The sequence below is a fragment of the Lepisma saccharinum genome, chromosome 13 (assembly GCF_977018435.1).
Source record: "Lepisma saccharinum chromosome 13, izLepSacc3.1, whole genome shotgun sequence".
Classification (NCBI taxonomy): Eukaryota; Metazoa; Arthropoda; class Insecta; order Zygentoma; family Lepismatidae; genus Lepisma; species Lepisma saccharinum.
Window position 1 is genome coordinate 54712632 of NC_139241.1, and position 27545 is coordinate 54740176.

Here is a 27545-nt window from a genome sequence, read left to right on the forward strand (position 1 = left end):
GCAAACGAGCACAGGGCAACTTGTGTTCCATGCGAACGTACCTCAGCGGCAGGCACTGGCAATGCGAAGCCGTCGAGGCGATTGGGCTTTGGAATGTTTGATGTTTTTAAGGAGATAGTGTCCAGTGAATAAGTATAATAAAAATTAATTGCATTGCATTCCAGAGCCACTTTATGAAGGGATAAGGTTGGTTAATTCCAACACTTGATCAGCCACCCTGCCTCCCATCTGGCAGTCTCAGATGCAATTCTGACAGGACCATCACATGAATTCAGAAATATTTTGATTATTACAACATTACAGGATATGACAATGTTTTTCTGTAAATTACACTGTCTCTACAGGGAAATAATTCACAAATGTATAAACACAAACTTCCTCAAATTATATTCACATTAAATTATTCAAATACAGAAAGGGTGACAAATAGTTCCAGCTAATATATTATGTTAATTTTCACGATGATACAAAAATCTTGTTGGAAAATGACAGAATTGAATATCACACATTGTCTTCACTTGCACCAAAAAGTGTTCTTAATAAAATGTACAGTTTTCTGCATGGAAAAAACAAGCACCTGGACCACATGTTATAAATTGTGTGAATGAACTCAAATAATTTACCATATTATGCAAAAAAAAAAAGTTGGAATTTCCAAAGTAAAATTCAACATCATCCAGCATACTCTGTGCAACCACACAATTAGGACCTTAATGACCATACCTGAAATAAAAAAAATAGTTAATCATTTATGTTTATAACAGAAAAATCACAAATCAATACAATAAAAAACTATAGAAATTCTCATCGTGAGTATACTGGTTTAAATGGTTATGTAGGTTCATAATCAAAATACACAATTACTACTCCATAATATCAAGAAAAAGGATAATGTGTGCAAAATATTCTAACATATTATTATGTAACTCATCTGTGGTGGGCCATTTTAATACAAATAAAGTTACATAAATATAGAATTTCTCTAAGATTGGGAGTGCATGCTGAGCCATTTACTTTGGGCTAGTGCTCATGCTTTTGATGCATGTGGTCCGAGGTTCTGATCTCTGTTGGAACTCTCAAAATTTCGGTGTTGACCCAACATCACGAGGACAATACTTGAAAGACACAGCTCAAAAATCAGAAAAAAGGGTGAAGAAACTCTACACGCTGATCATGCATAACGCAGAGAAAATTCACTTGGAAGGCTTTAGCCCTTGATGGGCTGTTGCACAGCACAGATACGTGAACAACCCTGTAAGTGTTATAGTCAATGCTTTCAAGTAGCTATCCTTATGGTGTTGTAAGTCGTAAGTGTCCTTACGGTGCTGGTTGAACACAAACTTTTAGAGATCTAATCATCTGCTTATATGCAAACCTTCCATCATTATATATTTTATACAGTACGAAGATTTTAACCATGTAGAAAACTCCGTGTGTACAAGGTGCCTGCAGGCAATGTTACAGGGTGTAAAATAAAAGGGACTTAATGAAAACAAAGTAACATATTTTGTGTATTGGCGTACAAGAGAGAGCCAAATGGAAATCTTAATAGTCACATAAAATTATAGAACATACTGTATACAGATCAAATTTACATCAGGAATCAACTGTTATTTGATCAGGTGAGCCTCAAAACACAAATTTTGTTATTTTAAAGATGGCGCCTCCTCCATACACTTGCACCAGGAAAGAGCAATGGCTTCTTTCCATCTGGAGGACAAAACATAAAAGACACTTTCCGGTAAATGAACATTCAATATATCTGTGCATGCTTACAAACAGAGGAGAAAGTTTGACAAAGGCCTCAGCTTGCAGGCAGATGGGTGAAAAGACCTTCGGAGTGGCTCATAAGTGACAGCACCTGCATTCCAAATATTCTTCTTCTTGAGGAATGCAGGCAATAACTCAAGACTTGAAAATATATGTTGATCAGCAATGGGTCTATGCTAAAATGCAGCAAACTTGTGCAAACCTACATGCACAAATCTACTACATAAAAAACAAATTAAGGTTTTAATTTGACTTTCCTTCATAGATACCGGCTCCAAACTTCGTGGAAAACGCCACTACACTGTGAAATTTAGTTTGCATATTCCTTAGTAGACTGCAGTAGTGTGATAAGCAAATATGGCCTTCAAGGAGGGAGAGCAGCAGCCCAGATAGACCTAAAGAACATTCTTCACCGAGTGTAGCAGATGAACTTCTGTCGTGGCTAATTAGATGTAGGCTTAATCTGTAATGTCCATAGTGAATGGACTCAATATCTGCTTGGGTTGGAAAATTACAAATGCCTTTTTGTAATAAAACCTTTTTTAACACCCTGTTGGAGCCTTGTGCATAATTAAATGGATATTCCTGAACGGATATAACTGATTGCTTCATAACATTTTCCTTGTATCATTATATTCTCTCATTTTCGAAAATATTATGCTGATACTCATATGTAACAGAAATTTAAGATTCTAATCTATTCCCAGCTAACTCTTTTTAACTTGATTGCGACAATATTTTTTACAAATGGAAACATAGTTCAACTTCATAGACTACAAATAGTGTATTTCAAACATTTGTGCTTTTGTAATAATAAACATCCTTAGAGATTTTACAATGGTACCAAAGCATATGTGAGAGCAGACACACATTCATGACCCTAACTTGAAATTAACTCATTTCAATATGAGAGCCCTGTGTAGGCAGTTCCAAGAAGGTAAAAGCACTAAAAATTGAAAAGGTGTGCCAAAAATTTTTAAAAAGTGTATAACAACAACATTATGACTAGTGAAAAGACAAATTCAAATCATACACTCATTGACCACATTAATAAATATAATTTCATAATACCTATATGCAGATTGTATTATTTTTTCACTAAAACAAACAAACAGTATTATACGAGATCTGTCAAAAAATGGAACTTCTGACGTATCAGCACTTGCCATTGTAAACTGCAATTCTTTATGAATATCATCTGTTGGACATGTCACCCCTATGTTGTTTCTTTCTAGTATGCAAGCATTCATATGACAGTGTTCTGTGCCTGTGGAAATTTGTGGAGGCCTAAAGCATGGGCAGACAAAACTTGGAAGCTGCACCATGACAAAGTATAACAACCTCCCACATCTATTATCTTGATTTGGCACCAACTTCTTTTTGTCTCCGAGGATGAAATCCATGCTGAAGGGATGAGCTTCACGGCGACAGAAGAGATTACAGAAAATTCGCTCCAGGTACTGCAGACTATTTCACAAATTGTATACCAGAGTACATTCCTAAGTGGAAGAAGCAGTGTATTAACATTGTAGGGTACTGCTCTGAAGGTGATAAATCTAATTAAGTAGTACAACCAGCAAATAAAATTATTTTTTTAAAAAAAATTTGGAATCTCTTTTGACAGTGCATATTTATAAATGAGTTATTGCGTTTCAAAAATATACTCCCTCTATCCCATAATTATAGTCTGGTATGCCAAAATGGTAGTACAAAAATGACAGACGAAGTGGCAGATGGAAAGCACAATTTGTACTGATCCTTGAGTAATAAAGTTGTATGACTCATTCCCGTGTTTCATGTTCTTCTTCTGTATACACCAATGTCACAGTTTGAATATCGGACAATTATTATGACACAACAAACAAAAATGTACCGGACAATAATTATGGGACAGAGGGAGTAATTTTTTTAAAAAAATTATTGTTCCGTAATCTTTCGATATAACAGAAGACTTGTATGTTTACAGCATACACCAAGAATTCCTAGACAGTGATCTGTAGCAGGGGAAAAAAAACTTTGCCAATAGTCCAGAGGGGCTCATCTTAATATTCAAGTAATATTCAAATTCTAGAGAAATGTAAATTTAAGCTATAATCTCAAAATTGTCACCTCCTTATACACCTTGAATCCATTACTGGGATAACCAAAACAATATGAAACCAAAATGCACTTTTCACGTTCAATACATTATTTTCTGTTCCCTCTTATTAACATTCAAGGTACTTGCAAGCAAAATAGGTAATGTAAGAATACAGTTCACAAAGTGTTTATTGTATTCTCAAACAAACAACTGTACATAAGTACTGATTGGCAAATTGTCCATGAATACTTTAATTCATTCTCAGATGTTTGCCATTTTCTCAAAGCTCCCATTGGATAAAACAAAGGGAATAAACAAGATGGATAATTTGCTAGATTGCTTGCATGATGGACACACTTTTGGTAATACTTATGCATCCCACTGTAAACCTTGCTATAGGCAGTTTTCTTATATTTATGTAACCCAATATTCAACGAGCACATGTCTTTCTTCATGACATGGTAATAACACATTCCTGGGTTTGATCCTAGTGAGAGTATATTGTGCAATGCATCAGACCCAACTTTAAGCTGTAGGTACAATACTTAAAAGCTGTACCCAATACTCACTTTTGAAACTCCCATTCCCTGTTGTCCAGAGGGCACACCTGTCGAGTCTTAAGCCATCGAGATATACAGTGGAAATGAAATGCGTGCTAAATGGGGAGAAAAAATCAGATACGCAAGTGATTTACAAATCTTTAGATTATTATGCCACAATAAACAATTACTTCAAAAGCATAAATTGCTTACACTAAATCTGAATTCTGGAAAATCTTCACAACAAAACATGAGAAAACTGCTTACACTAACATAGTATTGCATGAAGTAACACATTTGCATACATTATCCATAAATTAAACGAAACAAGATCGATCCTGCGCTGTCTGAACAAGTGATTAGTGGCATATGCTTGCTGTTTTTGAATCTGTACAAATAAAATTTCAAATTCACTTCAAAATATTCAAATGAATTAAAATTCAGGTCAAATCACTCAATTTGTATACAGAATATAAACTTTCAGAAGACAGAAAGATTTTTCACACAGACTCTGCCTACTTCTATTTGCATCAACAGCAAACCTACAATGTTTTAACAAGTACTTGTTGTTACATGCAGACTGCAAAAATGAAATTTCAAATTCACTTCATAAAATATGGAAATGAAAGGATCTTCAGAGTTGAATCACATTATAATACGAGGCACGTCCAGATAATAGTACCAATTCCGTAATAATAAAAGAGAATTACAAAATTTAGTTGACAAAAACCTTTTAACTTAAGTAAAGCGTTGAGCTATTTTTCAACATAGGCACCCATGGCACGTATTGTACCGGAGACAAATTTTTGTATCCTTGTAAATACTCTTCTACCGCCAGTCCATTGAGGAATGCAGTTACCATTTGCTGGAGCTCTTCATTGTAATAATTATTATTTTTGTAAAAAATAATAATCATTAAGGGGAATTCCAAATGACAGTTCTCACTTCACACTTAACAGGATTCTCAATTATCTGGTTCATCTTGACAACCCATCACTACCATGATGCAACTTGCATGAAAGCTTATGCACAACTGATTCAAACGAGGCAATCTTGGATGCCGCCTATGTGGGTTTTTATTTCAAGATGGGTGTAATGTGAGGGGGCTAACTCTCAAATTTGGTCCCCCCCCCCCCCAAGGATATGAAAAGTTCAAAATGCACATAGGAATTATTGCTGGCATTTAAGAAACAGAAAAATATTTGCATCATTGTCGTATGACCAATGTAACTTGAGTTGTACCCCCAAAAGGAATGGTCGGCTCGCCACTGATTCAAGCTTCAAAATGCAGCGGTACCTTGAAATGCCTATAGCTCAGAAACTAAATGCCCTAGAGATATGAAAGATATACCGTTGTACGCAGAATGAATCACAGATTCAGACGATATATAATTTATGCACATTCGGCGTACATATGGAGGGGGAAAGGGGGGAAATCCCCTTAAAAATACTTTTCTTAAAAAAATTGGTTTCCCCGGCCCTCCGAAAAAAATGTCAAAATGCACAAAATGCAAAATTTGTGCAAATTTGGCGTATATATGGAGGGGGAAGGGAGAAAAGCCCAAAAAATTATTTTAAAAAATTGTTACTACACCCAAAAAATGTTCTCGCACTTGGGCACAAAACGACACCTACGCACAACATTCATGGACGAAAAGCTAGAACGCAGTGAAAAATGAACGAAGATTCTTGCAGCTGCTTGAAATTCTATTTTTAGACAATGCAGGGTAACCCCTGTTGCAACTTGTGCTAAAAAAAACAAAGGTTTCCTTCAGCGCGCTTCGAAATTCCATATTCAAAATGCAGATTCAACAACCAGTCTTCCCCCTCCACCCACCCCACCCCCTGCTTGCACCCTCACGGAAAACTTTCATTTTGACATCGGATACTGATAAACAAGCTTCCTTCGAATGCAGTTAACAGGAGGGAGTGAAAAGCATTGCTTTAGAACAACAAAGCCGGTCTTCCTTTGTCGGCAAAAATTTGACCCTGAAAAGAGACGCAAAAGAGAAGTCCCTTTTCCCGCCTTTTTCCCTCCATTTTCATGAAGACAAAAAAAAAAATGCAAAAAAACATTTCTGTTAAATACATGTGTTAGGAACAATATATATAAAAAAAATCGAAATTCTAGCCAAAAATAGAAAAGTTACAACGTAAAAACTACGACCTTGACACAGCATCTCGATCGAGACGCTTGGGTCCCAAAAGGTTAAACTTTCTCTAACGTTGAACAGTGTACTTATTCCCGAACCCTGAGTGAAATAGTGTCTCATACCACCGCTGGAAAAAAGGTTAGCATAATGGGTAAAACTTTGCAGAGCGTATGGTGCTACTGATTGGTTGTGGCCAAGTTAGTAGACTTACATCCTGCTGACGTGCTTGTGTAGGTGTAGTAGGCACCCTTTCTCAAGCAGGACGTTGCAAAATATGTGTGAATTCAACGGGACTTTGAAATAATAAAATTGTAATTTCTCACGTTTACATAGAAAAAATCACGCATAATTCCAGAAGCCAATAATTCACGCATAATTCCTGGAATTCCTGGTGGGTAGCTACTCTGATAAAATAAAAGCACTTTCAATCCATTGCGCAGAATACCTACTTCACAGAGACAGGAAACCCCACCATTCATTCTCGGAGACCCTGTACCACCACTCATTATCACTGTTCATCCAAGCAAATATGCTGCATGAAGCAAAATATTTTGCGGTCAGATTTAGAACATTACATGCTGGTCATTCAAACATGACAGCTTGGTGTGTTTAAGCTGCGGTGTGAGGTGTATTTTCACACCATGTTTTATCATGAAATGATGCGAAATCAAGTGTAAAATGCGAAATAAACTCAAATACGAAATTTAGTTTATTTACTGACGTGACACTTTCTGAAGTCTGAATTATCCTGTGAGTAATGGAAAATTAATTCCAGGCAAAATTGGATGGAATCGTTTACACAGGTATAAACTTAACACCCTGATAGCTACAATAATATGCTATTAGACGGGAAATGTTTATTTTGTGTAATAAGTGTAGTTTTAAAATCAAATTTAGGGTTCTATTCACCATTTTAACACCGAAATACCACATTATATTCTGTTTTATAAGTCCTTGTCTTGACTCATCTCACCCAACAGATCAATAGGTACCGGGGTTTGACCCAAGTTGATATCTTTCTGGAGATGAGGCCTGCTCAAAAAGGTTTCATGTATTCAGCTTTTGATCCTGAAATGTGCTCAACTTTTGTACCGAAAACTTGATCATTTATTCACCATAAATATGTGGCTGCCCGTACATATTGATAAAGAAAATTGCATGCAGACATAAATATTTCTTTCCAAGTGAGAACAGTTTCTGGACTTCTCAGCTAGTAGGGTGATGATAGATAAATTACTAATTGCAAATTACCGTTTCTTCAAGTGAAAGAGGTAACATGAACTCACGTTGCACACTCCCCATGCCACTGTGCATTCTTCGCTGGTCGCAGAGGCCTGGTTGGCTTGGCATTCAATACATAGGTCCATAATATGGTTTCGGCAGATGGCGCAGTTGTCTACTACAATATCTGAAGAAAGAAAAAAAAAGGCATATGACAGAACTGATTCCGCTTCAAGGTCATATTATTAGAATTTTTCAAGAAAACCTTTCATGGAATTGTACTAATCCATACTCTCCATGCTATCTGGAATTTACTACAAAAGCTCTACACTACTAACTGATTGCATACAGCTTATGGATATGATTATTTTAATATTATGCGCACTTCAGCACATATTAGCCATCATGCAATATGGGATATACCCCTTAACAAAATTGAAGACAAGAAAGTACATAAAAACTTCAGTATTCAATTTTTAAAACTAATTCATTAATTCATTGCTTAAGGCAAGCTAAAACTATACTGTCTCTAAGGACTAAAATATCCATACCTGTTAAAAGCAATGCAGCAATTGGAATGGTGACACTCAAGAAACAACAAATCCATTAACTGTACTACCTTGTCAGTACAATAATAGTAACAAGCAGATAAGGAAAAATGATTTTAAAAAACTGCCTCCTCCCACCCTTGTAAGCAAGGTCTTGGGTTTGATCCCCAGTGGTGCATTACATAGAGTTTCAGATCCAAAATACTTTGTGTTTCAACACTGTAATCTTCACCCAAGAGAGAATAATGTGAAGTCTTAGATATCCCCCTGCCCGACTAAACCCATGAACCCTAAGGAGATAATTAGGCATTTTCAGAAAAACAAAACACCAACACAGGGAGCATTTAAAGTGAAAGCATGTCTTCCATCACATGTTGTGGTGTGCATCCTTTGCCACAATAACTGAAATGATGATATAAAGACACCTGGAAAGGTATCATTTTAGCTGCACTGACATAGCCTTAATAGGGCACGAGTTTAAACATGTTATAGCTACTGGCAGTTCCACAATCCCTGTCGTGAACTCGGTGAAGTTCGTTATGGCGTTCCTTAAGTCACTTTTTGTGAAATGCATAAAGTTCATTCTCGCATGAAACACACAGACTGGGAGGCTGGTTTGTTCAGTTAAAATTGTCTGCTACTTTGGAAAATACAACGTAATTTGAATAGAGAAAGATATGAAGCAACATGCACAAGATGAGTTAGTTTGTTTTGTTAAGACTTAAGGAACGTATCCATCATCAGTCGGTACTCTTGTACTACTATCACCCAGAACTTGCAATGCCCACCATAATCCGTAATTTAAGATTCTCCATACACAATACAAAAAAAAATCCTAAGAGAATACTACAGAACACTATGTATTATCTATTTAATCATACCAAAATGTAAATACAGGGTGATTATAAAGTTTCAATCCATTTCTGTGAAAAACAGATATTAGAATCAAACCAATAATGAGAATGGAAAACCTAACACTTAGTAACACATAATCTATCAAAACTTCTACATATAATGTAAACCCAACTTCAGAGTAACACACAACACTAGCCTGCATTTTTGAAAAAAAAAAAAATCGGATGATTTCAAAACAATAGGTTATTCTGGAAGTATTTAGAATGCTCATCACGGAAATGACATCCATTTTCCCCATCACGTCACGATTTTTCACAATTTCACAATCAAAATTATCACATTTGCCATTGCATTACGCCTATTACAGAATGGAATAAAATGATTTTAAACAAAGGAAATTTCGGATGTTTACAAACCAATAGGTGATTCTGGAAGTATTTTTAATGATGATGACGGATATGACATAAATTTCTTTACATCACGTCAGGATTTTTCTCCACGTCATAAAATTCAACCAACCCACATTATAACATTGATTCTTCGGCATTTTCATGACGGGTTTCAAAAATGGAACTTATGTAATCAAAGTTTACAATTTTCATGTCAATGTGTCTTGTGAAAATAGAAGGTTGATTAAATGCTTACTGCATTGTGCATTTATAGTTTAAAATTGGAGGATTTGCATTCTAGAAAACCAATATTTTATCATCATTTGAACAGAGCCACCTATTGAAGAAATCATGGAACTACACATTTTATTGTGAAATAATGGCACTAAATATATTGCAATTTTCTGAAAAAACTAGACGTGATGGGTAAAAATGGATTTCATTTTTGGAATCAGCATACTGAAATTATTCAGGGACAACAGTCACCTGTGAGCAGGCACGTATCCAGGAATTCCTTTCGGGGGGGGCTCAACACCATTTTTTAAGGGGTATAGTAAGAACCTCACAATTGTATGTTTAAGACCAGTGGTGGCAAATGGGTTCCAAAATGGGGGGGGGGGGGGCGGAGGGTGTTGCAAGGAAAGTTTACTTTCTCTTGGTAGCCAAGGCTTAACATTAAAAGGCCATAATTTTGAAGCAGAATAATAAAAAAATGGGGAACAACTATCTCTTAAATCGTTGCCACTGTAAGGCTATCATTTTAATCAGAACGTGAAATCGGAACATTATTTACCACTCGACTCCTCTGTTTCCATGCATTAATAATGTGTGCCGGATCCATCTCAGTATGTGTGTTTGTCCATTTCTTCTCATCAGGTATAAAAACATCTATGGTATCTTTGAGTGTTTTTACGAAGCTGTTACACATGCACGGGATGGACAATCCACTCGACAACGCGAGATTCAAATTGTGGGTTGCGAACTGGATGCAGACAGCTCTCGAATATTTCTCTCCGATTCGAGCCTGAACACCACTAACGTGTCTTGTCCTCCCATTTTTTCAGCTCTTATAAAAGCCGAAACCCACCAAATTGTTCAGATTCAGGCCTTAGCACTCACAAGTGTTCAAAAATGCCTGTCACAGCTTCCGTTGTCTTGTTATATCGGCATGAAACAAAGGAAGTTTTCTCGAATACAGGTGGATCACGAAACAATTCATGCATAATGAAAACCCTTCCGTTCCCAACACATCTAATGTTTCGTCTCCCAGTATGATCAAATGCTTACTCATTTATCTCCAGTGACGTGCCCAAGGGAGGGTTGGTGAGGTAATAACCCCATTTGACCCAGTATTCCTTTTTTTTTTTTAGAAAAAAAAAAAAAAGATGAACGTCAAAGACAGGGAAAAAATGGCAAAATGAGGACTGACTACCAAAAATAGTATGCGTAACCCCTCTCCCTTCCGAAAATCCTGGGCACGCCTCTCTTTATCTCTGACACATTTTTTAAAATGAACTCACCAGAAGTTTTTATCATCGTATTGGAGATTGAAGTAAGATGCGTTCTTCCTGCAGGTTTAAATATGATCCTTTAGGGTGCTGTCGTCTGCCTGCCTTCACACCTAACCTTAACAAGGCCCTAATTTTCCATCCATGTGACTTGGATTTTCAAGACTTAGGAAGGTTTCAGACCGAAGGGACACGCGATATATGTCGATTGGAATGGGCCAATCAACAGCAACGTTTCACACCGTAGCGACACAAAAGGCCGCACAAACCTAATCTTCAGGCGACACGGTGTGAAATCTCCCTTATTAGGCCACTGTCATTGTCACCTTGAAGTAGTACCTCTTGTTGCCCACAGAAAAAAATTATCCTCAACCGGTGATAATGCTCCTCAGTTTTCTTCTCTCTCCTATATTTTCTGTGCTTGTTCACTATACAGGCAACACCTTACGATTTGATATACACAGGACATGTACTATGTAGACATTTTAACGAAAAATCGGTTGAAGTCAAGGATGACTAGGTGGCTCAGTTGGTAGAGCCCTGATTTGGGTCCTGGTAGAGCCTGCAATTTCCGCCAAAAATGTCTACATATGCAACATCTTCTTGCTTTCTAATCTCGACATTCATAAAATTTTCGGCTGTCTCTTTATGGTAGTTAAGTGTTTCAATGTGTTTTGAACCCAGTAGGCTTAAACAAAAGTATTTTTTTATATCATGAAATTCTCAGATTGCATATACGAAATTTAGTTCTGGCAAAACTAAATCATCACTCAAAACTTTGATTTTCAGTTGATCTATGCAGTTTATTTCTGTTTAATATCCGGTACTGATGAAATATTCACTTTAGAGAGAGAGAGAGAGAGAGAGAGAGAGAGAGAGAGAGAGAGAGAGAGAGAGAGAGAGAGAGAAGAGAGAGAGGCCTTGATCTCTTCGGCCCTCGAACCGAGCTAGCACTACTCTGAGACCCCGGAAGTTCTGCTGTCGTCAATGTCTTCATTTTCGAATCACTATATCTTATAAAGCAACCAGAGGACGCTGACTGATCTGATCACCAATCGACTGTATGAATTGTCACACTTACCTCTGAAATCTCATTAACCGATTCTTTGTACAGATCAATCGAAAAATTGAATCGGCGTATTTATATCCTCATTATATTGTAGAACGTTCCGCAGATAAAACGATTCGTTAATATCGCCAGTAATTGACTCCTTCTCTCATTCAAGAACGTACCCTCTCCCGCCTTCCAGAGATTAGAAATTACAACGAATCGTCCTACGTGTGGCTCTACCTTTGTTGTGCAGCTTCCAAATGCTGACAAGTCTCTACATAGTCCTCAAGTGCGCTGAGACAACACCGAAAGCGCAAGAAAAGCGTACGTGCAATATTACCAACAATATTACAACTCCGTCTTGCCTCGATACTTGTCTATCTCTTTAAATCATCGTCACATTATTCAAAAAGCCAAAAACCTAATTTTATCTAGTGTAAAATAAAAAAATTCCTGGGGTGGGGGCTCGAGCCACATGAACCCCACCTTGGATACGTGCTATTAACAATAACAGGGTTATAGAATATTCTCCATCTTGTCTCGATAATTATTTCTCCCAAATTATCATGACATTATTCAAGAAGCCAAAATCCTAATTTTATCTAGTGTAAACAGAAAAAAATCCTGAAGGGGGGCTCAAGCCTCCTGATTCCCACCTTGGATACGTGCTATTGACAATAATAGAGTTATAGAACACTCTCCGTCTTGTCTCGATAATTATTTCTCTCAGATTTATAAATTTATTATCTTCACATTATTCAAGACGCCAAAAATCTAATTTTATCTAGTGTAAATTTAAAAATTTCCTGAGGGGGGGGGGGTGGCTCGAGCCACCTCATCCCCACCTTGGCTACGTGCTATTAATAATAACAGGGGTATAAAACATGCTCCGTCTTGCCTCGATAATTATCTCTCTCCTTACATTATTTTCACATTATTTAAGAAGCCAAAAACCTAATTTTATCTAACGTAAAGTGAAAAATTTCCTGGGCAGAACGTCGAGCCGCCTGTGCCCCATCTTGGATACATGCTATTATCAATAACAGGGTTAGGGAACATTCTCCGTCTTGCCTCGATAATTATTTCTTTCCTTAAATTATTGTCACATTATTTTATTTCCCACCACAAGAAACAAAAAAAAAACTCATTTTATCTAGTGCAAACCTAAAACTTTCGGGGGGGGCTCGAGCCCCCTAAGCCCCCCCTCTGGATACGTGCCTGCCTGTGAGTCATCCAAACCCATGCAGGCCTGTGTAATCCATCACAGGTTGCACTGAGCCTTATTCCAAATGACCATGCAATGTTTTGTGTGAACGTGAAGGGTCGTCATTTGAAATAAGGCTCAGTGCAACCTGTGATGGATTCACTGATCTGCATTTTTCCAACTTTTCCTGTTGTTTTGAAATGAAGATGTGTATCGGAATGGATTTTTTCAACAGATTCCGAAAATAACCTTCAAAATTCCATAGCACGTCAGGTTTTTTCACAAATCACGAAAATGTGCTCTGGAGGAATGAAATGAATGTGTAAGGATTAAACATAAATACATATTTCAAAGCAAACATACCTAACATTCACCACTGGGCTCCACTTGAAATTTCCTCTTTTTCGATTTTCTTCAGTGTTCTTCCATAGAGTCTCTTCTCAACATCCAACAATAGTCGGCCATCGTATGTGCAGTCTGATTTCCTTGGTATCTCACCATGTTCTTCCGTAAAGTCACCAAGATTGTCAGGAAAGTAATTGAGATGAACATGAAGAAAGTTAACTTTGACGCTCATGTTGCAACTAAGCAGTATATAGGATTCCAGCATCTTGACTAAAATGGTGTAATTTGCAACCTTTGTGTTCCCCAAAAAGTTTTGTACAACATTTCTGAATGCAGTCCATGCTTGCAATTTGCACTCACTCATAGTTTTCTCGAATATGTTGTCCGCCATTACTTTTCATATTTGTGGGCCTGTAAAAATGCCAGCTTCGAATTTTTCAGACATGATTGATGGAAACTTAACACCAAGGTACTGAAAGCATTTACTGTCCCTGCTTGAAGCTGTCACGAATTGCTTCATTAAACCTAGTTTTATATGTAACGGTGGCAAACAGTATTTTCGAGGAATCAACCAGTGTAACTGAAACAATGTTTTTTTCGCCAAATGTGATTGTGAAGGTACTTCTGACTGGCCCCTGCTTCCGAAACCAATGTTCCGTCCTTGCTCTGGAGTCGCATTCACACAAAAAGCAAGGAAATTTGGTGTAGCCTGCTTGTTGGCCGAGCAATATTCCAATCACCTTAAAATCCCCGGACACAGACCATTCATAATGCTTGTACTGCACCTTTTCCAGCAACATTTTAAGGTTTTCGTCTCTTTCACAGTAACTGAATGTGCTACTGGAATGGATGGATGTTCGTATTGTGTAATAAAACACCTTTCAAACTGGATTTGCTGGCATCTATGAACAACCACCACTCTCTTGAATTGCAATTAATGTTGAAGAATTTCATGACTGCCGGAATGTCTAGACAATATACCAAACCGCCTTCTGCAAAAAGCGGAACCAATTCTGCTTCTGGGTGCCTGTACCAGGAGATTCTCGTATTAGGACACAGCAAATTCTTTGCATGAAATCGTGATCCTAACAACTCTGCTGCATCTTTAGGTAAATTCAGATCGCGAACCAAATCATTCAGATCATGCTGGGTAAATGGCACTCGGGTTTCATCCTCCATACTCTCCGGTTGGTACATCTCATCACTTATATCACTGTCTCAACCGGTGTATGTTGGGGAGCTAACATTGGACGGTCATGACACAGGGATGGACTCACCATGGGGAACTGGCCTCATGGCAGATTGAATATTGGGATACACAATGTTACGCTTACTGGTACTGGTATGGCCCACGATCTTCACTGTGCTGAAGTAGCAATCGTCACTGTGATTCCTTGGCTCACACCTCACCTCGGGTACACAGAATGCCAGGCTCCCTGCTTTCCACTGACTAGTGAGCGTTCTGGCCGAAATGGTGCCACATGTGAAACCGTCGTGTGACCCCTATAGAAAGAAGGGAGCGGTGGGAGTGCGGTATGAGTCAGTTTCATTTTCGTAATTAGCCATGTATTTATGTTTATTCCTTAAACATTCATTCCATCCCTCCAGAGCACATTTTCACATTTACAAACGTTGTCATATATCAATGTCATTAAAAAATTATGTTGTTTTTTACATTTTCGTGATTTGTGAAAAAAAACCTTACATGCTATGGGATTTTGATGGTCATTTTCGGAATCTGTGGGAAACATCCATTCCGATAACAAAATAACAAAACCTTGCATATTAGTGTTATGTATTACTCTGAGGTTGGGTTTACATTATCTGTAGAAGTTTTGATAGATTATGTGTTACTAAGTGTTAGGTTTTCCATTCTCATTATTGGTTTGATTCTAATATCTGTTTTTCACAGAAATGGATAGAAACTTTATAATCACCCTATATTGTAAAATCCTAAATCATTTCTTCACTTACCCCATGCCCACAGAGCGACGGCATTCCACTGAAAAAAAAGAAAGAGATTTGAAATCTCAAAAAATAAATATAAAGGCATATATATATATATATATATATATATAATATATATATATATAATATATATATAAAATTATATATAATTTTGAAGTATTCTGTATCAAGTTTACTGTACACTCACCTCACTCAGAACTCCGGCACTTTGTTTCTTTATACAGCATGTTTGCAAAAGATAACATTCAACTTACAAGTGCATCAATATATACTGTATAAAACACACAAGAAATAACCAAGAATCTCAACCATCAAAGAGTTTTCTGGCATCATTCTACAAAGCAATCACATTTCGACTCTCCCCATCTTCCTAGCTGAATTTTTAACCCTTTCAGTGCAGAGAATGTATAATTACATTAACCTTATAAAGTTATAATGTAAACAGATATCATATGACATAGATAAGCAGGGATAGACAGGAGACAGCTTTTCTTTTTCTTTTGTTTGTTGCAACTACGGGCTAAGAAAGCTATAAATCCAACTAAGATACAGCCATACGGTAACGGTTTCAATTGTTTTATGATTTCTCCTAGCACAAAGACTAATTATCGCAGAATTTTGGATATCATTGTCACACGAAATGTGAACCTTTTTTAAAGTAATGAGTACTGTTTGGACTCGAAAAAAACAACTTGAAAATTACCTTACGCACTTCTCATGGACAAGATATTCTTCGTCGACAAGCGACAGTAAATATCGTAGAAGCGTGGGAATGAATGTAGAAGTAAATCGGAACCTTAGTAGAATGCATTTAGGGACTTTATTTTAATGCTAAGGGAAACTAACCTAACCACGAAAGCATATATTGAACAAAACCTTAGGTCAGGGCACGGAATTTCCGGTTGCCAGTTTGCCATTGGCGACCAAAAGTTTGGGGCTGGCGACTAAAATTTCTTCATTTCAAATGTGTGTCAAACATGCCTGACATCTCAATCCAACGTTTGTACATGGTTTTAGAAAGCGAGCCAATTGAAAACCCCGTGTCCACTCAACGCCGGCACAACAGTTCTGCAACTGTTGGGATGCTACCACTTTGGATGCACATGCAACCCAACCCATTTTCCCTGCTTTGCTTTTCCTCCATTCTGTTGTTTCCAAATGACGACACTGCAGAAAGTATGGCCGTGTCCGGATCGGCAAGCGCTGCGTCCCATTCTCTCCCGTTGCTCTCGCGTGCCGTCGAAGTCACGTCCAAGTTGTCCGAATCTACATGTACCCTTCAAGTACGGTTGTCACTTTTCCCGCCAGGTGTCAGTCCGAAATTCACCCACCACGCTCTGGGGCGCAGGCGCACAGCACGGAAGCAGAAGGCAGACGCCAAACAAACATCACAATGATTTCCACCTATTTACTACTCATATTAAAAATGTAACATGCTATTTCATCATTTACAATTTTTCTACATTCAGTATTATCGATAAAATGTTAAAGTATCACTGAGTTTTACATAGTCTAATCAGTAAATGTTGTCTGTACAAAGTGAAAGTTAGAAGATGGCTGCCAAGCGCAGGGTCACAGCGAGTTCAAGCGTGCATCTGTCGCGCCTCTCTGCTAGGTGACATCTGCTGCCGATACGGAAGCGGCCTATGTGTGCATCGTACACCACGTGGACTTGTGGTTAGGGAGGGGTAGATTGGAGCAGACCGTGGCCCAACGGGCCCAACCGAGGCTCCTTGCTTGTGCACGGAAAAACCCTGTTTTCACAGTTGTGAACTGCTCTCGCGCGTGCCAGATCCAGTCTTTGGTGACAAACGTTGGTTCACGTGGTAGTAACGTTCGTTCTCTTTACCTCATTTTTTTTTTTTTTTGGTTCGGTGGTAGTTGCCTGTGAGTGAAGTGGTTCCAGAGAAATACATACATCAGCCTTCTGATTGATGGATGCGTACGTTCGATATGTGGATGCAAATGATTGGTCACATCAGGGAGGACATTTTAGGAGTAATAGAGCTTCCAAACTCTACTTCTGCTGGTTACTTCACAGCCATAACTGATTATTTAGATAAGGCAATAGGTTCAAATAAATACAGAAACAAGTGTTAAATTGTAGGCTTGGGTACTGCACGAAATATGGTCGGGCACAAATCAGGATTGGCTGTGTAAATGAAAGCTATTTGTAATAAAATGATAAATATTCACTGCCTTGCACACCGTTTCCAGTTAAATGTGCGGATGCGTGTGGTGAAGTTGAATATCTTAGAGCATTTGATTCCTTGATTAGGAATATTTTTCAGTATTATCATGGTTCTGCTAAAAGACTTCACCTCTTGAGAGAAACTGCAGAAGTTATAGGATAATAAATTATAAAACTTAGTGATATCCATACTATTAAATAGTTAGCCAGCAAAGAAAGTGCTGTTAAGAGCCCTCTTGCAATCATGGAAAGCTGTTGTGACCCATGGAAAAGACAATGATGGCGCTAAAGCTAAGGGTTTACTGAAAAGTTTGAAGCAATTTAAATTTGTTAAGCTTCTGTACTTCCTTTTGGATTTCTATTGAACCCTTTAAGCATGGCACTACAAAATAAGAATCTTTTGATTGCATCTCTGAAAATAAGAATTGAACACTGGATGACATAGAATCTAATGTTGGACCAAGCAAACAAGATTTTTTGGACCATGTATCCATTTCAGGGAAGATCAGGGATGTGCAGCTCACAAACATTCAAAATGGAGAGCAAGAGTTTCAGACTATTAGAGGAAACTTAATTAACAATGTGAAGGTGTACATCACAGGAAGATTGCAATCTATATCAACAGATGTGATTGCATCTCTGCATGTTTTCGACACTTTGGGTTGGCCTTCCAAAGAAAATATTCTTCAGTTTGGGATAGAAGAAATAAAGAAGCTCTACATATACTTGAACCCGAGCCTTTATAATGAGAAAATGGATATTCTGTTAGCAGAGTGGACAGAATACAAACTTTTGTTTCCTTCTCTGACTTTGAATCAGATTCTGGAGAAGATTCACAGTGAGGAGTGTTCAAAAACATTCCCCAATTTGCTCCAGATTTTGACATTTTGTGCTGTTCTACCAGTGAGCATAGTTTCATGTGAGAGAGGTTTTAGCTGTCACAACAGACTCAAGACTACTTACAGGAACTCTCTGAAGACTGAGACACTGGATGATTTGCTCCGAGTTTCCGTAAATGAAACCCCCGTGTCAGAGTTTGACGTGGTACTTCAGTGCAGAACGACAGCGCGATACAAACATTAATTCCTAAGGTATGTTCTTTTTAATAATTGCTCATATTTTTATAATTTATCAATATAAAATAGTGGCGACCAAAGATTTTAGTCTGGCGACTGACTTCAAACTTGAAATTTCATGCCCTGCCTTAAGTAATCGCTAAAATTCCACAGTATGTGTTAACAGACATACATCGAAATCGAACCATGTAAAAATTGCATTCGTAGCATGATGAAATCGCAATAAAACAAAAGGAACTTGGGCCAGCTATACATTTGAAATGTGAGCTTAAAACATCTTATTTATTAATTAATACAAGATTAAATTAAAAGAGACTGATTCACGTCCCAGGGTGGCCTTCCCAAAGTAGGCTCTACCAGTATCATAAATAACCATGCAATACATTCTAATATATGGCTGACTTTACAAAACCGATGCAGATTTTAAAATTCGGTTAGCAGCAGTGCAAAAATTTATAATGGCCATATACTGTGCGTCCATTTCGATCTTCAGCCGAGAGATCGGGAGAAGCGTGGCGGGCGGCGCTGACGGAGATGCCGAAATTTGCGGCCTGTAATGCCCGCTTATTTTTATGGACATATGCAGACATTTATATAAATATTGCAAAACGAGCACTAACCTGTGTTATAAGATTACGGTTTTAATGTTAGTAGCTTAGTGGCTGCATGTGCTGATGAATTTGACATGCCCATCTCCTGTGAAACACAGCGTAGAGGTTTGTTTGGAGAACGTTCTAACGCTGCACCAATTTCATCGACTTTTGCTTTGGTTAGAATCCGTCGTTCTTACTTATGTGCTTTAAAATTTAACGATCCAGTTTCTCGTAATTTAAGGACAAGATGTCTAACCGTATCTCTATGTGGAGTTGAAACGCCTGGGAATTTCTGTACAAATTGCCTACACACGTCTCGACACGAGTCTGTTTTCACGTATGTGTCATACATAAAAAATCTTTGTTCTAACGTGAACCTTGCGGCTGGCATTCCAATCGTCTCACTGACACAACACACATACACACTGCAATAACACAAACAAGTAACTGCAAGTAACCAAGAATAAAACTCTTGCGCACAGTACGAAATTAACACGCTCTTGGTTTACATTGCTCGCCACTATATTCACAGCTCTGTCTTCATCTAGTCGCGAAGGAACAAAACAACGCGAGCTCGGAGATTTCGGTTTGCAAGGAAGCTCACGAACTCCATTCACTTTTAACGGTTTCGTCTGCAGCGTAATCTTGATACAGTGTTGCACATTCGAAACCTCCAAACGATTCCCATCGCCACAAAACTCTTTCAAGCATATAAACTTAAGCAGGACGTTACTGATCAAAACTATGATTAAAATGCTTTATTATCTGTGGCTCTTAATATCCATCGTTTCTATAGTGTATTTATTTGTGTATATAAGAGCAGAACTTGGATGAATTACAGAAGAACTTTTGCGTGTTATAACACAGGTTAGTGCTCATTTTGCAATATTTATATAAATGTCTGCATATGTCCATAAAAATAAGCGGGCATTACAGGCTGCAAATGTCGGCATCTCCGTCAGCGCCGCCCGCCACGCTTCTCCCGATCTCTCGGCTGTAGATCGAAATGGACGCACGGTATATATATAATAACAAAAATTTATAATAGAGGTTAATTTATTTCTTCTGCTTCAGTTGAAAGTTAGGTATAAATATAATACCGGAAGTATCTCCAATTGCTTTCTATTCGGTATACTTACTAATTTTGGCCTCGTAATCACGAATCTGCAGTTAAAAATTGGCGGTCACATTGTGCACATTTTTTTTGGCAACTGCAGGCCGTAAATGGGAGGATTGTATTTTCTGAATGACTTGTGGGATGGGATAATTTGAGACTTCTTATTTTTATGATGGAACGGAAGAAGAGGGTAGTATTCTGTGGAAAAGGACAAGAAAGGCTATTGACATACGACTTACTTCTCTTTTGGACTTCGACCCGCAATTCAGTGACTGGCCTTGGAAGAATGACGGAAGTTACTTTCTGAGGTTAAATTGCAGCCTTAAATTTTTTGTACCTTCATGTGTCAGTGCAGAAAATAGTGTTGGGGGCAGGTGGTTCGACCAGTTTCTAACACGCCTTCCAAAAGAATTAAATAGAGACAGGTGGGTAGCCAGAGCGGAGCGAAGTGCAGGCGTTGCCCCGACAGCGGTTGCAGGCGGCAGGTTAATTACCCCAGCGGCAGAGCCCGGAATCTGCAGGAAATTTTGACAGCAATTTTCGTGAATTTAGTACGGGTGCTACGAAACTAACATGACCGCAAGTAAACTTCCACCTCGCAACTTCAAAATGGCTATATCTCAACTATAAACTGTTGTACAGTACTAAATACGGTACTGATCTGATATATCCCGGACAGATTTCTTCATTTTTACAGATGAAACCACTTACGGTAATAAGTTAATGTAGCATTGTCTAACATCCATAAGGTGTTTCGTGTGATGTAACGGATTTCTTCAAATTTAAAAGGTTTGGGGCTCAGGTGAGGACAGGTGACTCTGGCCAATTTCTAACATGCCTTTAACAGGGACTCTATATATAAAGCTGGGGAGCCAGAGCGGAGCGGTAGGTCAATTACCCCAGGGGTGGAGCCCGGAATCGGTGGGAAATTTGAAGTTAAAAAAAAAAAAAATCCCACCGATTCTGGGACAAAAAACGCGAATACACCTTAAAGAATGTTCCACGAACCAGATAGGTAAGTACAAATGTCAAAAATTGACAAAACGAAGAAGTTATAGGTGTCTGGGGAATATCAGATTTTTACCCTAAATACTTCTTTCCGCACTCCAGAATTTCTTTCTTCACACATAGCAACACTTAATCTTCATAAGAAAAAAAAATCCTTGCAAAATCGAGGGTGGGTTAGATGACCACGGACACGCAAATTTTCCCATTGCACAAGTCAATCATAAGAAGAAAAAGAAAATGTGCAGATGTGCGCCAGTGACATGAATCCATAATGGACCAAAAAAACGTATTGACGTTACAGGCTAGACTCTACTTTACGTCCTTATCTTCATGGTGATTGCTTCTTTGCGTTCGCGGTGCACGTTCGTGGTGCAGCAGCCGGCATCTCTTCGGGTAAGTACCTTTTTTTCTTTTTACACTTTCTGTTCACGATAGCCCCACTAACAATTCATGGGGACGAGGTATGCCTATGAGGTTAGGTTAGGCCTGTTAGGTTAGGTTCCATTAGCACTCATTTCACCCCTAAATATGTACTTCAGCATCGAAAAAATTCCTCAGTACGTTAAATTACGCATATCCGGACAACTTTGGTTTGTTTCGATTTACTCCTCCAGGAAATTTTCCCTTGCTTTGGGATTTACGTTGTTGAATCCCTTATAAAATAAGCTTTCCAACGATATACATGTATACATATGACATGTATTCCTTTGGAAATGGACATAAACTAGTCATATAGCCTACCACGTTACATACGTAAGGAATTTTAATATTAAGAAAACGTAAGATTCGTAGCACGTAGATCTAAAAAATTACTATCCGCGTTATTTTGAAACACCCTTTGTTATAAGAAACTAATTTTTGTGACGAAAATATTTCAAATGTGCGGGGAATCGAGGGTATAGAATGGGACCACAGAGCCATGTACACGATTTCACGGATGGTACTAGTTTACTATCCTTACCGTAATAAGTTCCTGTAGTATTGTCTACCATCGGGAAGGTGTTTTGTGTGAAATTCAGGTACGTTTTCTGTATCCTGGAAATGGATTTCGGTAACGCTTTACTATACCGGAGACTGATTTCTTCAAATTTACAGGAGAAAGTACAGTAGAGCGTCGATTATCCGAACGTCGGTCAACCGAACGACCGCTTAACCGAACTGTGTACTCGCTCACTTTCAGATATCTGTAATGAAAAAAGTACGTGACTTAGCTGCTCGTAAGCGTGTAGGCTTGCTTAGACAGACCAAAATAAAGGATTTTTTTAAACGTTAATTTTGTGTACTGTGTGTATTGTTCATGCAAAATGCGTATGTAATATGTACATATTTTTGTTTAATAAACTGTACCACATACTATATATTCCTACTAAAGTTGCCTTTGTACGTTACTTTGTAATACATACTTAAAGAGATGCCTGTTTTTATGAATAAATTTACTGTACAGTACTTCTTTTTGGCAAATAAACATGTACAGTTCGATTATCCGAACAAACCAGTTTTCCGAACACCCATGTCCCCCAATTACTTCGGATAATCGACGCTCTACTGTACTTACGCAAATCATTTTCTGTAGCATTGTTGATGTTCGGAAATGTAGTTTTGATCCATTTTAATGTGAATGCATGTGGTTTTGTACGAAAATCTATTTCCGACATGCTATTGCTGCTGCCGCCATTTGCTTTGAGCACAATACATGCTATTGCTGCTGCTACAACATGATGTGTCGAGGATGCGTCGTGAAGTTGTTGCCGGGTGTGGATGATGCCGTGGAATTTGTAATTCCGATGTTGTCCGTATATGCTAAATTGAACGAAAGGAGTGCTAATGGAACCTAACCTAACAGGCCTAACCTAACCTAGTAGGCATACCTCGTCCCTGTGATGGTTCGTGGGGCTATCTTATGTAAGAAATAGACATTATTTTCGTTAGAAATCCATTATACCTAAAGAAATGTTCTACAACGCAGAATAGTACGTTATGAGTGTAAAAAATTGCAAAATAAATCATTGATAGGTGTCTCCGGTATAGTAAAGTAGTAACCGGATTTCTTCAAATTTAGAAGTTTGGGGTGTGACAGTCAGATTTACCGTCATTATTATTATCATTATTATGCATGTATGTAGCGGTAAAAAGACGTGTTGATTCAAAGTGTTGAGTGTTTTAATTTGTAAGATTACATATTTGATTTTTTGCCAAGCCGACGGGAAGAACGAGAGGTTCGCGTGTGTTAAGGGCGAGCACCTGAAGGGTCACGCTATGCGTCTAAAGCTTAGGAAATTCGACCGTAATGACAAACATTTAAATATCTCGGTTTCCAACGGTCAGATTCATGTGAAACTTATACCAGCGCAGCGGCATGTGTGCAAGGACGGATATGTGGAGTTTCGTCACGATCAAGCGACAATTACGGACGCCAGATCAAATCGGTTCTAATTGATCAGTTTGTGGACAGCGATTGCAATTGAGCTATGGGCGACAGCCAGGCGGAAGCTTAATCCGCACAAACTCAACTTCGAGCACGACTCGTCCCACTTGGGAGACAATAGAGCAAAGTGGACTGACCTCTTCGGAAGGTCACTCCAACGTGCGCATAGCGTCCTTTTTCAAAATCCAAATAAAACGAAGGACATGGTTTTTCGTTACACAGTCTTACCGCGATCCTTGTAGCGAGAGCAGCTCCGAGCTACCTCTCCATATACAGTTTTGCCGCGATTCTTGGATCGAGAGCACCTTTGTGCTACCTTTCGTGTACAGTGGACTTTGTTGTGTTGTGCGAACACCAGTGTGTGTGATAGGCAGTAAGTCTACACGAGTGCGCCTACCTCAACCGCTGGGGGAAGTTGAAGCGAAACCGTGTTTCCGTGATTACCTTACGCCATTTATAATTTTTGAGAAACGAGGAACACCGGAAACTATGGCGGGCTAGAGGAAGAAGAGAGATGGGGGCGCTACGTCGATTCGCCCGAAGTCAGACGAAACTACGCCGACGACGCCTACCCGCCACGGAGAGAGAGAGGGACGACGACGCCGACGATGCCTACCCGCCACGGAGAGAGAGAGGGACGACGACGCCGACGATGCCTACCAGCCGCGACAGAGAGATGTAGAGAGAGATGCTGACGCCCCGACGACGCCGACGACGCCTACAACGACCGCTCAGATGCGACGTCCGAACCGCGTCATACCACGGAGATCCACCGATCCCGAGAGGAAGAGGTGCCGGGGAACTAGGTGTTTGGATCCTTTTCGCATCTTCATCGTCGCGATCAAAGAAACCTTTCGCGTGGATACTATGTGTTTTCAATCGCCCATAAAGACGCCAGGATGCACCCCGGGAGCTGAGAGATGGTAAAGTATTCATCTGAGTGAACCTTAACACGTGACGGCCCGATTGATTTAGAGAACGCCCTTGAAATTCGTCGACATTTTGAAAACGCCCACTCAACTCGAAATTTTACATCAAACTCCCGTCGCGCTTGTCATTTGTAATCTATTCGTCTCAGGTCAATTTTTCTTATTCCTTGTGATATTTTTTTATGAGCTTAAATTCATTGTTGTTTGTGCTCCTTTGTATTTGTTTAAAGTGCGTACTATTAGAGTAAAGCGCCGCCCGCTTAATTGCATATTCTACTTGAGGTTTGTTCATTTTTATGTGTCAGCGCTGTGTCGCTGCTAGCTATGTCCGGTCGCATATGTGATTATTTGTTAAAGTATTTGCCTGGTAATGTGAATTGCTCGTCGCGGCGAAGTGTTTAAGTCCCGCCTGCTAGAGAGTACACGTTTGCGTCACTCAACGGAGGTTATTTGTTATGTTTGAACCACGTGAGGTCTTGTAAAAGGAAAACGTCCGCCCACGTGAATGTAATTGCCGTTGAGACGCCTTTGTTTATACTGGTCAAGTAATGTATGGTCACCGCGCCGACTAGTTTCTTTTTTAAAAAACAAAAGGTGAACTTAAGTAAGGGCTGGCTAGGATTTAAGTAGCACTGGAGCAAAATCACAAATGGCCTGATTAGATAAAAAGTAAGAAAAAATTAATTGAGAATGCAATAATTAGGGCTTGTCGTCATAAAACCTGTACATGTCATGTATAATTTCTAGTGTCTATAACCCCATGAGGATTGAATCTGAGAGAGAATGTGAGAGTGCAAGTGTGGGGACCTGTAATAGTTCCATTTTTGTTGGTTATGAATAGAATATACTTTTTATTTTCATGTTAATTTTGGGCTATATCATTTTCGTATGCATGTCGCTACCCGTGATTTTCAGGTATGCAGCTAGCCGCTTCCCGGCTACAGGTAAAGAGGTGGTAATTTGGAAGTACATATGTCTTTGTTTTTATTCGATATGGCTTATTACTATGCACTGTTGGTCACCGGTTCCTACACACGAACTTAACCTGGACCGTAACGCTATTTCGCTTGTCCGAGGGAGATTTTGCCGCCTCTATCTAGGTAGTGGTAGCATTTGTCTTCCCGGGCAAGGGAGGGTGTTTCATTCATTCATACATTTTCTCATTTGGCGGCAGGTGAGTCCGGCCAATTTCTAACATGCCTTTAACATGGAGTCTATAGAGAAAGCCGGAGCCGAGCGGAGCCGCGTTAGCGGTTGGGGGCGGTAGGTCAATTACCCCAGGGGCGGAGCCCGGAATCGGTGGGAAATTTGGAATAAAAAATTTCAAACGAAAATAATTTTTTAGTTAAAATTTCCCACCGATTCCGGGATGGATAGCCGCAAAAACCATTCACGGAATGTTCCGCGAAGCGGATAGGTAAGTACGAATGTCAAAAATTGACGAAAGTAAGAAGTTATAGGTGCCTGAAGGATAGTAAACAATTATCTAAACCATGAACTCTACGCTGGACAAAAGATTTTTAAGGAAAAGTTAATCTGTACCCACACGTATGGTAGTAAGGCGTACTTAAAAAATGAGTGTGTTAAATAATTATCAAATTTGTATCTAGAGTACCCAATATGTATTTATTCCACTCAATGACAACCTACGAACAACGAAACAATGCTAAGAACAAAAGGAAAAACCGAGGTCATAGTAAGAATTTTATGCGAAAAGAAAATAATCACATAAATTCTTATTTAATGTTAAAAAGATTAAACTTACCTTCTTGACTTCAAATCGCTTCTTCTCTCCTTTAGAACTGCTTGAAGTGGGCAATTCTGGTTCATCATCGTCTATGTCCATTGCGGAAGCCATGCTAAAAGTTTGTGATGTTCAGTTGTTTTCTTATAAAATTCAGCAGTGTAGCCAAAACGTTTAACAAAGATTGCACTGCTTCTTGTAACGATAGAACCACAGAATGTCCCCGAATTTACTTTAATTTTGGTAGTGTCTGCTGCACAGGGTTGGCAAAATTTGTGTGTTTTTTTTAAAAAAGAACAAAACAAACTGTTTTTTTTGTTTTAAACATAGTTTTAAACATGAGTTAAAAAACATGTTTTAAACATGTTTTAAACAAAACAAATTCAACCTTTTCCCAGTAAATTATAGTTAAAGTCGTTAAAGAGAAAAAATACTCATTTTTATGAGTACATTGGCGACAAGGACAGTTTATTTACCTTTGGAGATAAGGTTTACCATACTGCAGGGTAGGGGTGTGTGGGACAGAATTTTTTGGGTCGGGACGGGAAATTCTTTAAATCCCGACATTCGGGACGGGGAAAATTCTCAATTTCCCGAAAAAGTCGGAAAATTTTCGGGACGGGATGTGTTCAAAATTTCCCAAAGCTCTTGAAATCTCTAATTCTACCCGTAATTTCCATCTTAAGTGCTTGTTTTTGCACTTCTGGTACAAAACCACAATGGAGAGAACCTCTAGAATTGACGACGTTTTAAAATGACCATTCGGATTTTCCAGACTGCTTGAGATCCCAAAAATTTTCTTTCCCGATCCCGGTCCCGACTTTTCGGGAT

General features: G+C 38.7%; 1 protein-coding gene across 1 annotated transcript; it reads right to left on the minus strand.

The window, feature by feature from the left end:
* Nucleotides 1-362: 362 nt before the first annotated feature.
* Nucleotides 363-26890, minus strand: LOC145997296 (RING-box protein 1A). Its single transcript, XM_083134195.1, has 5 exons — nucleotides 26736-26890; nucleotides 15638-15665; nucleotides 7829-7950; nucleotides 4420-4505; nucleotides 363-723 (listed from the first exon to the last, which is right to left on the minus strand). The coding sequence occupies exons 1-5, from the start codon at nucleotides 26826-26828 to the stop codon at nucleotides 711-713; spliced, it is 342 nt and encodes a 113-aa protein (XP_082990321.1). The 5' UTR covers nucleotides 26829-26890; the 3' UTR covers nucleotides 363-710.
* Nucleotides 26891-27545: the final 655 nt, after the last annotated feature.